Genomic DNA, 18,419 nt, shown 5'->3' with positions numbered 1-18,419 from the left:
GAGGATTTCATTAATACAAACTAAATCTGGGCCCAAGGGAATAGTATTCCACTTACTAGAGAACAAAACAACAACAAACATTTGCATTTACTTTATAGTTTGCATCACAGTTGTTCCTTGGTGTCTGTGGGGAGGATTGGTTCCAGGACCCCAGCAGATACCAAAATCTGCGGAGGCTTAAGTCTCACATAAAATACTGTAATATTTGGATATACCTACATATGGTTTCTAGATTACTTATAATACAATACAATGTAAAGGTTATGTAAATAGTTGTCAGCATGTGGCAAATTCAACTTTTGCTTTTTGGAACTTTCTGGAATTTTTTTTTTCAAATATTGATCAGAGGTTGGTTGAGTTTGTGGATTCAGAAACCATGGATATGGAGGGCCAACTGTATTTTGCATAACTGGCATGAGTGTCCTGTAAGGTGAGTTGGGAAGTAGGACAGGCATGATTTTTAATGACTAAATAGAAGCAAGAAATTTAGTCTCCGAGATGTGTCTTCCAACATTGGAAGGTCAGTGAATAGCACAGCACGATTTGAACCGTATTTTAGAATTCCAAATACTCCACATATTCTCATTATGCCATACTGCATGGAAATTGAAGTGAGATGACCAGACTAGGAGCTGGGTTTGCATTAGAATATATTATGTGCAACCAACAGCTCCTGTAAAGAGCACAATGTTTAGTATAGAATTGGAATTGCCTTGTGAGATGTTTGCATTGATCATTTTGACCAGGTCATTGCTAATGTCAACTTGATAATCTCGTGGTGTGGATGACAGGTTCTTAGAGAGTCCTATTTCATCTTGGGAAACTTTAGAGGTTTTTTTTGATTATCACATTTGTATTGAACATTTCTCTTAGAAAACAAGTTTTCCCCTCTCCGGTATAGACTATTCGAAATTGATTTAGTATTCCCTTTTCGATTTCACGGATAACTTTTTAAAAAATTGTTTTGGAATTGATTTTGTATCATACTTTGCCTTTTATTTTATAAAATGTGGCTTAACTTTCTACAGGAAGGATAACGTTGACAAGAGGGCAATGGAGGAATTCATTCTTTGTGTAAATATAGCTTCTTTTTGGGCTTCTAACACAGATCTATGATCGCATTCTGTCAGTTTCCTCTCGAGAGGGTGAGACGATTGAATTGGATAAACCCGTGATGGCAGAGGGCAATGTGGAAGTTTGGCTTAATTCTCTCTTGGAGGAATCTCGGGCCTCATTACATCTTGTGATTCGCCAGGCAGCTGCAAATATTCAAGAAACAGGTTTCCAACTGATTGAATTTCTTTCTTCCTTCCCTGCTCAGGTCAGTGTATTGAAATTGGAAAGTATTTTTTATAGAATAGTCATTTTAGATCTCAGATATTGTCTGTTGTAAACTACACAACTGCCTATAGTTTCACTCTAGACCAATATTAAGATTTTCATTAGGATTTGTTAAATATAGATAAGCTTAAAGATTTCAACTACAGATTATTTGGTGTTATGTATCTGTATCTATACATATGTATTTATAAATATACATATATTTGTGCTGAGATATTTGATATGTTTTCTTTAACTTAAAATATTTTTTTCCTACTGAATCTCTTCAGTACATAAATCATAAAAGGTACTGGGTGTGTTTTACCAGAAAAATGAGAAATATGTTTCAGCAATAAAATACAGAAAATGATGTTTTCTTAGTCATGTGATCAATAGAGATTTTGTGTCTACTATGTGTAGACACATAGTGTTAGTTTGGGGAAAGTAGGTTTAAGACGTATTCTTTCCGTACCAGTAACTTAAAATCTATCTAGGGAGACATATGACTTAGAATGAGAAGAAAAGATCTGTAGACATGTCATGAGGCTGTATGTACTTAATTGTCAGGTAAACAATATGAATAGAGTCTCCATAGGTTTTGAAACAACCCATCAAGTTGATGTAATCAAGGATGGCCTGACATTTGCATAATAATCACAGCTGTTTACTATATTGTGATTTCTATTTAAATATATCCATAGGCCATACGCACTCATAAAGCCTTTTTTGTTTCCGTAAGGTTGGATTATTAGGAATTCAAATGATATGGACACGGGATTCAGAAGAGGCTCTTAGAAATGCCAAGTCTGATAAAAAAATCATGCAGAAAACCAATCAGTCTTTCCTGGAGCTACTGAACACATTGATAGACATGACAACCAAGGATCTGAGTTCCGTGGAACGAGTTAAATATGAGACTTTGATTACTATTCATGTGCACCAAAGAGATATCTTTGATGACCTGGTAAATGCTTTACAAATGCTGTGGCATATACAGAAAAGCAAATACTAGAAACTATCTTTGTTTACCCACTGGGAATAGTTTGAATGAATTCAAAGAAAAGGTAAAATTCAGGCAAAGAAGCATCTTCATGATGAGAGATGGTTTGTCAGACTTTCTTTTCAGTCTTTAGCTGAAATTTCAGCTCTTTTCCAATGATCTCGGCTAAGGTGTTATGGAGGCAATTAGACTTCGTTTTAAAATTCTTTATGTGATCATTTTTAATGCTGAAATGTCATGTAGCATCCTGAAAAGCTTTTATTTGTCTTGTGCTCCTTTTGATTATTAGATTGAAGATGACCTGTTTCCTGCTATAGAAATAATAAGTGATATTGCTAGTAGAACTGCTTAGTAGTTCCTTTAAGGCTCTTCATAAATCACAGCTTTAACAAGTTATGCTACATTTTATGTCATTGATTGCAAATGGTCTTTCCTAATATAGTTTGTGACATTCAGGAGACATGCGGATTTTGCCTTTAAAGAAAGAACAGGGATGGAAAAGAGAGTTTCGTAGCTATAGAAAATGGGAAAAGAAATATGTGTCCTCTACTATAAAATACAACATTAGATAACAGGCATGAAGCTCTTATTTTCATAATAGTTTTCTGGATCGTGTCTCACCCCGTTATTTAAAAAAGGTTATGAAAGATTGGTTCTGATGTAATGGAAATAAAGGCAATGCATTCAAGCTGTTATGTGCTAATCTCCTCTCTTAATGGTTAAGCACACTGTTTGCCTCAATGAGAAATAAAGGGCTCAGGGTAGGTAGTTTTAGATTTCTTATTTGTCAAAGAAAAATGATTAAAGTGGCTTAAAATTTTGGTTAAAAATATTCAGAAAAAAGCATTGCTGGGCAATAACCTGCCGTTTAGATGTTAGAAATTTTGGCCCCCTGCAAATCCTAGGAAGGGTAATTAACGGATTAAAAAAAACCCCAAGAATGTACTTTATCATAATCATAAGAGATGACTTTTTTTCCTAAGGAGATTGTTTAGCTGTATCTTTGTAAGCCAAATGTGTTTTTTCATAGGTTGTATTTCATGGTTAGGACTGTGGTATTGGACATTTAAGGGTGAAATTTAAGAAATGAATACCTTCCTCTTAAAATAGATCACGTTATTTAAATTGAGGGCCACAATTAGTTTCTCTTGACTTCTCCTTTTCTCATAGCGTTGAAAGTATCTTTTTTTGCTGATCAATAAATGAATGGGTTGGATGGTGATGTAGTTGACATCTCCCAAGTAGTTGGGCTCTCTTTGCGTTCCATTAACTTCACATTATGATCTACCTGAATGCTAATGCGTGTAGTTAATAAGCGGTTCTCATCTCAGTTTTAACACATACCTTCTGCATTTCAGTGTCACATGCATATCAAGAGCCCTACAGACTTTGAGTGGCTGAAACAGTGCAGATTTTATTTTAACGAAGATTCCGACAAGATGATGATTCACATCACAGATGTGCCGTTCACATACCAGAATGAGTTTGTAGGCTGCACTGACAGGCTCGTTATAACTCCCCTCACAGACAGGTGATGGAAGGGTTCTGTGAATCCTCAACTTCTCCCTCCTCCACCCCCAACCTTCTCATTCTCTCCAGGTGCTCAAGGGATTTTGGCTGACGGTCTCTTTAGGGTTTACACGCTCTTTTATATTAAAGTCTTCGAAATTCGGTGTGTTTAGCTTTACACACATGTCTTCACATGGGATTTAGTAGGTTTGTGACTAAAACAGACTTTGCTTCCTTTGCCTTCAGTCTTATAGAGTCAAAGTTTAAATGACCTCCGTGGACATCAAATGGGAAAAAAGCGAATTAATCGCTATGTATCAATAGGTGCAAATCACCATGGGCTTTGAGGGCTGCTTTAGGGGACGGTGGCACTTACTGTCATTACAGAGACAATAAGGTGGTTTTTTAGCAGGAAAGAAATTGAGTATGAACATTGGTGAATCGTGATGGAGAGGACATTGACCTGTCCTGCCCTCTGCCTGTTATTTACCGACTGTGTTAGCCAGAGCCGCCATGCAGTTTCCCTGGACTCAGTTTCCTCATCTGTAAGATGTACTAGGTTATCTCCAGGGGTCCTTCCTCCATGGCTAATAACCTGTAATTCACTTAGTAGAATTTGAGCTTTGTGGCATCAGTTAATTGTATATATGCTGTTCAGGGATGCTTTGAATACTTATGTTGGACAAAATGGCTGAGTGTTAAAATCAACATTGGGCCTAAGGAGAAGCTAAATATCAGTCATTTTCACAGGATGAACCCCTGGGCTATTAGATTGAAAATATTATCGGACAAAGTATAAAAGTTTGACGTAATAGCCCTGTCTGTGAGATTCTTCCCTCTGCTCAGTTGTGATACTGAATGAAATGCTCACTTTTACCTGAGGATTGAGGAGTAGCAGAAGATTTTACTGTCCTTTTCTCCTCACATTTTCTTTGTCTTCATACACTCCATATTCCTTCTTATGTCTCATTAAAGATGATTTCTTTTTTTTAAAAAAATTTATTGGAGTTTAGTTGATTTACAGATGTTAGTTTCAGGTGTACAGCAAAGTGAATTAGTTGTACATATACATATATCCACTCTTTTTTTAGATTCTTTTCCGTATAGGCCATTACAGAGTGCTGAGTAGACTTCCCTGTGCTACACACTAGGTTCTTATTAGTTATCTATTTTATATATGTCAATAGTAGTGTGTGTATATCAATCCCAATCTCCCAATTTATCCCTCCCCCCATATCCCCTGGTAACCATATGTTTATTTTCTACAAAAGATGGTTTCTACTGGATGCTTTTGGATGTCTTTTTGGAGTTGTTCTCTTTGTTTTGAAGTGCAGAGGTGAATAATGACAAAATGTGGAGAATTCCTTGAAACACTTGTAACAGCTATTTCACACCTTCTCTCCTTCCAGACCTCAAGCATCCCCCTCTCTTCCTCTCTCGACTGAAGGCCCCATTTCCTGTTTTACTGAGAAGATAGATGCTACCACAGGAGAGGACCTGCACTCATTCCCCACCATCATGTCTGCCAACCAAGCCCCTATCCTTATGCTGTCCACTTTCTCTCCTGGTTTTAGGAATGGACTTTGTGCAGCCATCCAAAGCCAACACCTTCCACTGAAACAGTTATTTTCTCTCTGGGAGCATCATCAATTTTCACTTTCCACTGGATCATTCTCATCAATGTACGATGTGCTATAATGGCTTCCAGAAAGGAAATCCTACCGTGAATCCTCTAGTTTCCCTCCCATTTCTGTACCCCCATCAAAACGCCTCAAAATCACAGTTTTTTCTATCTATTTTACCTTGAATTCACACCATTCAGGTTCTATGTATTAGTTTTCTGTTGCTTCATAACAAATGACCACACGTTTAGAAGCTTAAACAGCACAAATTATTTCACAGTTGTGTACGTCAGAAATGTGGTGCACACCTTGTTGGACTAACATCAGGTGTCAGCAGGACTGTGGTCCCCCCTGGAGTCTCTAGGGGAGAATCTGCTTTTTGTTTTCTAGTTTGTTGGCAGAATTCTTTTTCTTGTGGTTGCAGGACCTATGTCCCCACTTCCCTGCATACTGTCAGCTGAGGGCTGTTCCCAGTGTCTGGAGGCTGCCGTATTCCTTGGCTTGTGACCCCTTCCTTCATCTTCACAGCCACAACCATGGGTTGAGGCTCCTTCATGCTTCCAGTCTCTTTTCCTTTTTCCGTCTCATGTCTCTGACCCAGTCTTCCGCCTCCCTCTTCCCCTTTTAAGGACTCATGAGATTAGATGGGGTCCACTGCGTAATTCAGGATAATCTCCCCATCTTAAGGCCTTTCACATTAATTGCATCTGCAAAGTCCCTTTAGCTGTGTAAGGTAACATATTTACAAATTCCAGGGATTGGGATGTGGATATCTTTGGGGCACCATTATTCTGCCCATCACACTTTCTTCCCCCAGTAGGGCAGTCACCCAGATCCTCATGTTGCTAAATCCAATGGTCATTTCTAGTTCTGACCTTCCTTGACTAGTCAGCAGCATTTGCATGGGTGATCGCTGTCTCCTTTTTGATATACTTTCTTCATGTGGCTTCCAGGACACAACATTCACCTAGTTCCTCTTGTTCTGGTTGTCCCTTCATACCATCTCCTACTGGTTCCTCTTCATCTTCTTGACCCCTAATCACTGAACGCACCAAGGCTCTTCTCCATCACTCACTCCTCAGGTGATCTCACATGGCTTTAAATACCAGCTAGATGTAGACTCCCCAATCTCTGCACCCTGACAGGGCTTCTCCCTTGAACTCCAGACACACACATTCACTTGCCTGTGTGACATGTTTTCTTGGATACTTACTGGGAATTCACACTTATGGTTGATTGTCTGCCCACAAAACTGCCCTCTTCTCCGGCTTTGCAAATGGGAATTCCATCCTTCAGTTGCTCAAGCCAAAATCCTTGGAGTATCCTAAATGCCTTTCTTTCTCTCACTTTATTATCCAATCTATCATCAAGTTTGGTCACCACCACTTTCAGAACTCACTTAGGATGTGACCACTTTTCTCCCCTTTGCTGTTATCATGTTAGTCCAGGCCACCATAATGTCTAGGCTGGATGACTGCAATAGTCTTTTATCTGGTTTCCTGCTTCTGCCATTGCCTCTCAATTCAGACACTGGAATATAAGTCAGGTCCTATCATCCCTTTGCCTTGATCTCCACTGTCTTTCCATCTCACCCAAAGTAAAAGCCAATGTCCTTACATTGGCCTATAAGACCTGCCATGATCTGATCCCTGCTACTCTTTCTCCTTCCTCATTGAGCTCCAGCTACTTGCTCCTTGGCTGTTCCTTGAATAGTCTCAGCACACTGCTGCCTCAGGACCTTTGCACTTGCTGTTGCCTTAACTGGGAACCCTTTTCCTTTCAATACTGGCATAGCTCACTTCCTCTTCTCCAGGTCTCCGATTGAATGTCATCGCACATGGGTCTTTGGACTTGACACATTTGAAGCAGCAATCCCCACACTCCTGAACCCTCCTAACCAGCTTGATTTTTCCTGTTTTCTACTTTTGAATAGTTTATTTCCTTCCTTTAGGATATCAGGTATATCCTTTGAGGTATAGATTTCCTGTGATTTATTCACTGCCCCTAGAACAGTTCTGTGCCATAATAGGTACTAAATAAAATTTCCCAAATGAATGAAGAAATGTTTATTTTCAAAGTCACATCTTTGTGGTGAAAAAATTAAGTCGTACCTAAAGATATAAAGTTGAAAGTATGAGAGGAAAATTTTTCTATTTTTCAAAATGATTAGTAGTTTATTTTCTAAGAAATTTTAAATGCTTATATGTCAAGATTCTTTTTAACTTTCATATATAGGTATCAGATTATACAAACTTTTTTGCAACTTGATTCTTTCACTGTATTAATTATCTTGTATATATTTCTGTATCAAAAAACTTGAGAACTTTAAAAACAAAGTATGTAAGTGGAGGTGATTCTAAAGTTTGTTTCCCCCTGTTTCACTCTAAATGTTCACTTGTTTGTTCTTCTCTAAGTTGATTACGGGAGGACTGAGTCACCATTTTTTGCTGGTCATTGGGATTGCTTTGCAAGATTGGCTGCCTTTTTACAAAAGAATTCCTCACTAAGATTAATACTTGAATAAAACAAAGGCCAGAGACCTTGACATCTTGTCAGCTTTTCACTGACTGCCCTGTGAAAATTCAACAATGTTGATAGTGATAGTCTCTGGGAAACGTGACATCATTTGGATGGAGTTGCAGATATTTCAGATGACAAAATAGTCAATAAATATGCTAAAAACATATAGTGCCTTTTTCGAAAAGCTCATGGTATTTTTCATGACCAGTCCTTCCTTCTACTTTTGAGCACAAGTCGAGAAGTCTGGAATCTTTCTTACTACAGTAAGTCCCCTACATACAAATGAGTTCCATTCCGAGAGCACGTTCGTAAGTCCAATTTGTTCGTAAGTCCAGCAAAGTTAGCCTAGGTACCCAACTAACACAATCGGCTATATAGTACTGTACTGTAATAGATTTATAATACTTTTCACACAAATAATACATAAAAAACAAACAAACACAAAAAATAAAGAAAACATGTTTAATCTTACAGTACCTTGAAAAGTACAGTACAACAGCTGGCATCCAGGGGCTGGCATCGAGTGAACAGGCAAATAGAGTTACTGACTGGAGGAGGGAGAGGAGGTGGGAGATGGTAGAGCTGAAGGATTGTCAGCAATAGGAGACAGAGGGAAAGCTGCAATTCCACTCATGCATGATGTTGATGGAACGCACGTTCGCATCTTTGAAAGTTCGCAACTTTAAGGTTCTTATGTAGGGGACTTGCTGTACTGCTATCACTTAAGACTGAGGGCAGCAGAAATTGAAGACTGATGGAGACATCTTATCTTCTTGATAAGAAATGTAAACAGGGGAATTCCCTGGTGGTCCAGTGGTTAGGACTCTGCACTCTCACTGTAGAGGACCTGGGTTTGATCCCTGGTTGAGGAACTAACATCCCACAAGCCGCGCAGTGTGGCCAAAAAAAAAAAAAACATAGACAGGCCTCATGACGTGTGTTCTTTCTCTAACATTCTCACAGCTGCCGTGAGTTATACCTGGATCTTGACCACTGGGCTGTGTAGTCTTTGCCAAGACAGCTAACCTTTCTGAGTCCCTTCTTTTGGAATCATTGTGTGGACTAGATGTAATGTAGATAGGGACCTACATTAATGTAGGTAGGGACCCAGCACTGGGCCTGCCACTGAGTAAATGTTAGTCATCATTAATAATGTTGCTATGACTATTGTTTTTCATTCTTTTTTTTGTTTGTTTAGAATTTTTTATTTTAAAATTTTTATTTATTTATTTATTTTTGGCTGCGTTGGGTCTTTGTTGCTATATGTGGGCTTTCTCTAGTTGCAGCGAGTGGGGGCTACCGTTCGTTGTGGTGTGCCGGCTTCTCATTGTGGTGGCTTCTCTTGTGGAGCATGGGCTCTAGGCACGCGGGCTTCAGTAGTTGTGGCACACAGGCTCAGGAGTTGTGGCTCGCGGGCTCTAGAGCACAGGCTTAGTAGTTGTGGCGCATGGGCTTAGTTGCTCCGCGACATGTGGGATCTTCCCAGACCAGGGCTCGAGCCCGTGTCCCCTGCACTGACAGGAGGATTCTTAACCACTGCACCACAAGGGAAGCCCTAGAATTTTTTAAATTGAAGTATAGTTGATTTACAATATTGTGTTAGTTTCAAGTGTACAGCAAATTGCTTCAGTTATTTTTTTCAGATTATGTTCCATTATAGGTTATTATAAGATATTGAATATAATTCCCCGTGCTATACCGTAACTCCTTGTTACTTATCTATTTTATGTATAGTAGTGTGTATCTGTTAATCCCATACTCCTATTTGTCCCTCCCTCTCTCTCCCACTTGGTAACGGTAAGTTTTTTTTCTGTTTGTGAGTCTGTTTCTGTTTTATATATATATTCATTTGTATTTTTTTTTAGATTCCACATATGCGATATCATATAGCATTTGACTTTCTCTGACTTACTTCACTAATATTCTCTAGGTTCATCCACATTGTTGCATGTGGCACTATTTCTTTTCTTTTTTTTTTTGTGAATGAGTAGTATTCCATTGTGTGTGCGTGTGTGTATATATGTACACACACCACATCTTAAGCCAATCCTTTCTTGATGGGCACTTGGGTTGTTTCCGTGTCTTGGATATTGTAAATATTGCAGCTGTGAACATTGCGGTGCATGTATCTTTTTGAATTAGAGTTTTTGTCTTTTCTGGATGTATGCCCAGGGGTGGGATTGCTGGACCATACAGTGACTCTGTTTTTAGTTTTTTAAGAAACCTCCATACTGTTTTCCATAGTGACTGCGCCAATTTACATTCCCACCAACAGTGCAGGAGGGTTCCCTTTTCTCCACACCCTCTCCAGCATTTGTAATTTGTAGACATTTTAATGGTCGCCATTCTAACTGGTGTGAGCTGATACCTCATTGTAGTTTTGATTTGCATTTCTCTAATAATTAGCGATATTGAACATCTTTTCATGTGCCTGTTGGCCATCTGTATGACTTCTTTGGACAAATGTCCATTTTGGTCTTCTGTCCATTTTTTGATTGGGTTGTTCGGTTTTTCAATATTGAGTTAATCATTGATAACACATTCTTTGCCAACCTTTCCTTTCATTTCTCCTTAAGCCTGTCCTATAATCAAAGAATCTATAACTAATCCGAGTTCTCAACAAAGATAATTAACTTTCTGATGCATATACCCTGTTGTCTTGACAAGTTTTTCAGAATTTTAGAATCAATACTGTTTAAGAATAGGAGCTGAAAGCACTTCTGGTTTATGTGTGGTGAAATGCACCTAGATCACTATGAATACTTAATACTATACTTGCGTGCTAATGAGCCTTGGGTCATGGGGTTGGTCATTGTTCATTTGGTGCCAGGGTCACATTCTACATCTCTAACTCTAGTAGCTACTGGGAAAGGAGGAAGCAGATAAAAGTGTATGGCTGGACCAGCACAAGCCAGTTATTCAACAAATGTTCACAGAATCCTGGGTGACAAGGGTTAGGCAAGTAGCTGGGAGTAAAACTAGTTCCTGACAGCAGAGAGCTTATGGCCATCTAGTGGGGAGGCAGGAAAGTATAGTAGAGCTGCTAAAAGGCCACTAAATCACTGAAACTCCAAACCCGTTCATGAATGATAAGAGTTTTGAAAGCAGCAGAGACTGGAAAGGAAAGCAGAGAAGGGAGGGGGTGAGGTACACTTACATGTAGAATGCTCTGGAGAGAATCATGTCAACAAGTACATGAAGATGGTCTGGCAGATCCATGCTTGTCTCTGAAAGGCAAGTCCTAGAGGGTTTGGGTGCCAGCATATTGGCCTCTGTACCCCAGCACCAAGTTAATTCTCAGAGACAGAGTTTGGGGTGAAGTACAAAAGCATAGCTTTATTGCTTTGCCAGGTTAAGGGGGCCACAACGGGCTAATGCCCTCAAAACTGTGTGTGGAGGGGGTAGTGAGGAGTTTTATAGTAATGGTTCAGAGAGGGTGTGATCAGCCTGTGGACATTCTTCTGACTGGTTGGTGGGGAGCTAAGTGGGAGTCGGCATCATCAACCTTCTGGTTTCAACTGGTCTGGGGTCTACGTGCTTGTGGGCAGCATGCAGTTAACTTCTCCCACCTGGCAGGGGGTTTCAGTATCTGCAAAACAGCTCAAAGATATTGTTGAATATCCTGTGGTGGGGAACCAGGACCCTGCCCCAAGGCTGCGCTGTTGTTTCTTTTGACTGTTCCTCCCTTGTCTCACATCCCCCCTCTTCCCTAATTAGCAACTGTTTGAACCTGCTCCTTGGAACTCAGGGAAGGTCTTGGAGGCTGAATGAAGCCTGTTTCCTGTAATCAAGAAATAGGGGACACAGAACAGCTTTTGTGCCCAGGAGCCGCACAGGGTCCTGCTTGGTATCAATTGGACTGAAGTCCCACCTATTGGAGAAAGTGAGGGATAGATCACCGGGCATGGCTGCCCTTTCTTCATGTAAATAGCATGATTTCTTTCTGGCAGCTTAACAACTTGCTACTTCTTCAGTTTAAATATAAACCCAAATGATCCCATGATAAGGAGGATTTGCAGGACAGAGCAACTGGGTGGCCAGAGTTCCTGGAGATTTATTCCTTACCGTGAGAGTGTGGACGTGTCCTAGACCTGGGCAGCGTGAGAGCTTGTGGCCACACAGACTGGCTGAAGTCTCTGCTCCCTCCACCATGACCCTCAGAAAAATTATTCCATCTCTGTGAGCCTCTCTCCTCATCTGTAAAATGGTGAAAATAAGTGGCTTCCCTGCAGGGTTCAGTGGGGTTTAAGTGCCATAGTGTAGATGGAGCTATTGTGACATGTTAGCTGTTATTACAGAGACTGCTGTGCAAGGGATAACAAGACTTCAAGAGGAAAGATAAGACCTTGGGTTAAAAGGCAGAATCAAAGTGAGATCAGGCATCCTTCTGGTTTTATACCCACATTTCCTTCTTTGAATCCAGGCTCATTTTTTGCATTCGGGGCTGAGTCATTTACCTGCCTTTCGGGGAACCCAAACCCAATAAAATTGAGAACCTAGACGCCTCTGGATGGGTGTGCTCACTTCTCATTCCCACACTTCATTGCTGGATAATCACTTTATTTTCTTCAAAAATTTTTTTCAAGTCCAGATGAATGCTTTAGAGTTTAGCCGTCAGAAAGCCCTAAACTGCATTACATTATAGATTACCTCCTTTTACGGCACTGGGTGATGCTGGGAAATTGAGCAATTCATCAGCAAGTTATCGGTTGTTTTCCTTCACAGGCATTCTTGTATTCTCTCACCAGAATCTTTTATTTGTTAATATCATACTGTAAGATACAGTAGAAGGTATTTGCAGGTTTAGTAGGTGCTCCCAGAAATAGATTTAAGGTGTGATTATTTAGCAATGTGTGGTTTAAATCTCATGTGATCATTGGTTTCCAAGTTTATCAAATCATCGACTCTTAGATTCAAAAGGGGATTAATCTACATAATGGCCCCCAGTCTGCTTCCTAGAATACTCTTCTTTAGATGTTGGTAGACTTCTTTGAAAAAGTTGCCAAATAAGTTTTGGAAATGCTATGTACCCTTTTTCATAATTGAAGATTGTGAATATACATTATCATAAAAAATCCTGTTGAACCTTTTTAAGAGTTTTCAAACATATTTGACCATAGACCACTCCCTCCTTCCTTTTTCCTCAACACATGTTAATATCCATAAGGATAAGTGTATTTTAGGATGCAGTTTTGGAAAGGTTATGTAGGGATAATGGTCAGGATCTTCCTTTTTTCAATTTTGTGCCTGTATCATGTCACTGCGATGTCTCAGAAGTATCTTCCAGATGCCAGTGGTGTGGTTCTAGTGATCTCTCTACCCCTCCCCCTCCAGGTGTTATATCACGTTGGCTCAAGCTCTGGGAATGAGCATGGGGGGAGCCCCCGCTGGACCAGCAGGAACAGGCAAAACAGAAACGACCAAAGATATGGGACGATGTCTTGGGAAATACGTCGTGGTTTTCAATTGTTCAGACCAGATGGATTTCCGAGGACTTGGACGGATTTTTAAAGGTGAGGGTTATATTTTTTTAAAATTTTTAAATTCATGAGAAATTTAAGCTAAGGTGGAATATCTTGTTAAGATTTATTTTTCAACAATTGGCTACATCTTAGTGTCATTTTCCAACTTTGTAAAACTTTTTGGGAAACATGAATCTTACCAGTGTTGTGTGGGTCAAATGTCAATATCACTTGCCTTTGTAATGTTCCTTTATCCCTGCGGGTTGGGTGTTTACAGATAAAGGGTCACATTGTGCGTTATTTTGGAGGCATTTTATGTATGATCTATTTGTTGAACTTTATGTTTGAGCAAACTTATCTGTGGCTTGACCTGGCAGTTGCATAATGCTCTTTTTCTTGACTTTCCAAAATTATGTACTAATTGGATTTTCTATTTAATTTCCGTTCTAAGGACTGGCTCAATCTGGATCCTGGGGTTGTTTTGATGAATTTAATCGTATCGACCTACCAGTTCTCTCTGTTGCAGCCCAGCAGATTTCCATTATTCTGACATGTAAAAAGGAGCGTAAAAAATCTTTTATTTTTACTGATGGAGATAATGTGACTATGAACCCTGAATTTGGGCTTTTTCTGACTATGGTAAGGAACCACAAGAAGAGCTACTGAACTTCAGCCTTCTTTTCACAGTTTTCACACATGTCCCTGTTCATATGTCACTTATTTTCCATGAATGGAAATTGGGATTGTAATTTTCACTCCTGTTTGACAACCTTTGGTGTTAAACAGAGCTCATATTAATAACTCATGACTTAGTCTCTCCAGTTAAAAGGAGAGTGAGATATGTAAATGAATTTTCTGGTTGTCATTCCAGATTTGTTGTGTGTGCATAATGAATCTTTTAATATCATGCTGATGTGTTGCGCTTGTTACCCCATGACCGTATCGTTCATCCTTGGGTTTTATTTTCTGTATAGAATCCTGGCTATGCTGGGCGGCAGGAACTCCCTGAAAACTTGAAGATCAACTTCCGCTCCGTGGCCATGATGGTGCCCGACCGGCAGATTATCATCAGGGTGAAGTTGGCTAGTTGCGGCTTCACTGACAACATTGTTTTGGCCAGGAAGTTTTTCACGCTCTACAAGCTGTGTGAGGAGCAGCTTTCTAAGCAGGTGTGACATTCTGAAGGTCCCTATGTACTTAGGCATATTTAAATTTTTTATTCAGTGCTAGAGAGGGTGTGGAGAAAAGGGAATCTTTCTACACTGTTGGGGGGAATGTAAGTTGGTGCAACCACTGTGGAAAACAGTATGGAGGTTCCTCAGAAAACTAAAAATAGAACTACCATATGACACAGCAATCCCTCTCCTGGGCATATATCCAGACAAAACTGTAATTCGAAAAGATACATGCACCCCAATGTTCATTGCAGCACAGCTTATAATAGCCAAGACATGGAAGCAACCTAAATGTCCATCAAAAGATGAATGGGTAAAGAAGAAGCAGTACATATATACAGTGGAATATTACTCAGCCATGAAAAAGAATGAAATAATGCCGTTTGTAGCAACATGGATGGACCTAGAGATGATCATACTAAGTGAAGTCAGGCAGAGAAAGACAAATATCATATGATATCAATTACATGTGGAATCTAAAAAAATGATACAAAGGAACTTATTTACAAAACAGAAATAGACTCACAGATATAGAAAACAAGCCTATGGTTACCAAAGGGGAAGGCAGGGGGAGGGGTAAATTAGGAGTTTGGGATTAACATATACATACTGCTATATATAAAATAGGTACACAACAAAGACCTACTGTATAGCACAGGGAACTGTACTCAATATTGTGTAATAACCTATACCAGAAAAGAATCTTAAAAAGAATACACATATGTATAGGTATAACTGAATCACTTTGCTGTACACCTGAAACTAACACAATATGGTAAATCAGCTATACTCTAATATAAAATAAAAATTAAAAAAAATTGTGGACTGGGGTTATTGACAAGGTACCTCATATATACAAAGTAGAAAGTTGTATCATGGCAAAAACAATTTTACATGCATAGTTTTACTAAGTACATTAGAAGAAATTAACATTTAAGGCATAGAAATGAAGTTAACACTATCTGAACTGACTTAAGAGCCAAAGAATTATGAATATTGATGTTTGCTTTTTATCTCACCTGTTCATTCATCATAATGTATGTCATGTGTCCTCATGGTTTTGAGGAACCTCGCAATCCAAACTTCTTCGAATCTAGGTTATACCCACAGGTTCAACTATATTCCATTCTCACTCAAAACATTCTTGGTTTCTTCTGATTATTGCAGCCTTTACTCACTGATTCTTCCCTTTTCCCTGCTGTTTCTTGCAGGTAGAGAAACTCCCACATCACTGACTCCTGCCCTCTTCCTCTCTAATTTCATTTCTCCTCCTTCACTCCTATTGCCCTTGTTCACAAGGTCACAAGGTCACAGGGGCACAAGGGAAATGAAATGAGTCCATGTGTACAAAACAATTGGCCCCATGCTGATCCCTTGGTGAGCATTCTGTGAATCTCACTTCATGCCCACAGATTTAACAGAGTCTAATGCTGATAAGTTTTCCTTAATTAATTCCACTCACCAGTACTTTCAAGTCATTGTTATTGTACTTTTATGCAAGCTTGCTCATATTTTTATTTTATTGACACAATTAGAATTTAAACTCCTTGAAGGCAGGAACTCGGTCTGAATATTTTTATGTGCTCTGTCCTCCAAATGATTGGTATTAAGTGATGCATACTGCTCCCAATTAGCAGATAATGTTTTTTTTTCTATAGGTTTTTAGAATTATGATGAAAAAATATTAAATTTATCACTTAACCATTTTTAAGCATATAGTTCAATAGTGTTAAGTAAATACACATTATTGTGAAACAGATCTCCATAACTTTTTTGTCTTGCAAAACTGAAACTCTATACCCATTAAACAACTCCACTCTTCCCTTCCCCCCCATTCCCTGGTAACCACAATTCTACTTTGTGTTTCCATGTATTTGGCTCCTTTAGATAGCTCATATAAGTGGAACCATACAGTATTTGTCTTTTTGTGACTGGCTTATTTAATTTAGTATAATGTTCTCAAGTTTCATCCATGGTGTAGCATGTGATAGTATTATACTTGCTTCCTTTTCCTGGTTGAAAAACATTCTTATTTTTAAATGTATGCCATGTTTTGTTTATCTGTTCATCAGTCGATGGGCATTTGGGTTGCTTCCACCTCCTGGCTATTGTGCATAGTGTTCCTATGAACATGAGTGTTTAAATATCTTTTTGAGACTCTGCTTTCAATTCTTTTGAATATATTCCCTGAAGTGGGATTGCTGTATGATATGGTAGTTCTATTTTAAATTGTTTGACCAACTGCCAGGGATACTCTTTCCTATAGTGGTTGGATAATTGGTTTTTAATTATTCACTTTATATGTGTTGAAATTTGGCATGATTGAGCTTTTATAAATACCTATCAAGGGGACAACAAAGCTGGGGGCTTGACTTTCTGATTTGTCCTTATTGTTTCCCCCCTAGGTAATCCTGGAATGTAGCTACTTTTCTTTCTCCTCAATACCCCTGTCTTTTAAACTTATATGATGTTCATGAGTGAGGTCTCAGTTTAATTCTGGTTCAGAATTTTAGCTTTCAAGAGATGAGGAAATTTTCTTATGGATGATTGGTTAAGAAGGGCTCAAGGGGACATGTATCTCCAGGAGGAAATTTATTCTTTTCTGTCTGTCAAGATCTATTAGTTCTGATCTAAGGGCTTAAATTAATGATGGTACAGGAGAGGATTCTTTTGGGTATTCTCCATTTGCTAAAAAAAAGAATCTATTGATAAAAAAATTTATTGCCCCACTAACTGTACAAATTTTCTAAAGGAAGATCAGCATTTATTCATTATGTCTTTGTCAAATTTGTACAGTTTCTATGGGTAAGTTAATATTGAAAATAAGCCCAGTGTACCTCATATTCTTCAGGTACATTATGACTTTGGTCTGCGTAATATTCTGTCTGTTCTGCGAACTCTGGGAGCAGCCAAAAGAGCCAACCCCACGGATACGGAGTCCACAATTGTCATGCGTGTACTACGAGATATGAATCTTTCCAAACTGGTAAGATTCACAGATGGAAATGTTCCACCCACTTAAATTTCAGTTTAACTAAGCACAAATGCGATTAGAAATATTTATTTAAAGTGCTCATTTAAAATGCTTAATTATCAGATAAATACATAGAGCATAACATAAATTTAAATTACATAGAGCATAACTTTAAATTACATTTTTTCAGGAGCAATTTTTGTGGTGGCTCATCTCTAGTCTAACATGTCTATTCCAATAGAATTAAAATGGATTTTTAAAAATCCACGTCTTACATTTCCAAATACCTTGAAATTTTTGTGCTGTAGAGCTAAAATCCCTTTTACCTTCGTGAAAGTAGACCTTGGAAGGAAATTGTATGTGAATTTTACAAGTGCGTAATAATTTCACATTCTCTGATTTCACAGTAGGGACTGAACAATCAGTTGTCCAGTATCAGTGGATCCATGTACGGGATGACAGAATGATATATTTTTATTTCAAAATAAGAGTGTGAACCAAATTCCAATTCATGAATTTGCCACTATTCTCCTTTTAAAAAATTATTTTTAAGTTAAATTTTTAAGTTTTAACTTATAAATAAGTTAAAAAATTATTTTTAAGTTAAAAGTTAACTTAAAAATTTATTTTTAAGTTAAAAAATTATTTTTAAGTTAAATTTAACTTAAGTTATTTTAAGTTAAATTATTTTTAAGTTAAACCTACAAAGAAATTGTAGGTTATTTAGTAAATTCCCCAATCTGGTGGTTTTATGGAAAGGTTGTCATGTAGGCAATATTTTCTTTCCTTCTATTTCCTTCCTTTTTTTTTTTCTCTTCTCCCCCCACACCCCTTTTT

General features: G+C 38.5%; 1 protein-coding gene across 1 annotated transcript in view; it reads left to right on the top strand.

The window, feature by feature from the left end:
- The window catches only part of DNAH5 (dynein axonemal heavy chain 5), a 211,086-nt gene that overhangs the window by 73,980 nt on the left and 118,687 nt on the right, over window positions 1-18,419 (top strand). The window contains exons 32-38 of the mRNA XM_079918021.1: window positions 1,109-1,321; window positions 2,060-2,284; window positions 3,679-3,851; window positions 13,306-13,484; window positions 13,885-14,072; window positions 14,408-14,602; window positions 17,460-17,594. Coding sequence (XP_079774147.1) covers window positions 1,109-1,321; window positions 2,060-2,284; window positions 3,679-3,851; window positions 13,306-13,484; window positions 13,885-14,072; window positions 14,408-14,602; window positions 17,460-17,594 — 1,308 coding nt within the window. The remainder of the gene's footprint in view (window positions 1-1,108; window positions 1,322-2,059; window positions 2,285-3,678; window positions 3,852-13,305; window positions 13,485-13,884; window positions 14,073-14,407; window positions 14,603-17,459; window positions 17,595-18,419) is intronic.

The sequence above is a fragment of the Stenella coeruleoalba genome (assembly GCF_951394435.1).
Source record: "Stenella coeruleoalba genome assembly, chromosome: 3".
Taxonomy (NCBI): domain Eukaryota; kingdom Metazoa; phylum Chordata; class Mammalia; order Artiodactyla; family Delphinidae; genus Stenella; species Stenella coeruleoalba.
This window is presented reverse-complemented; position numbering and strand designations above follow the sequence as displayed.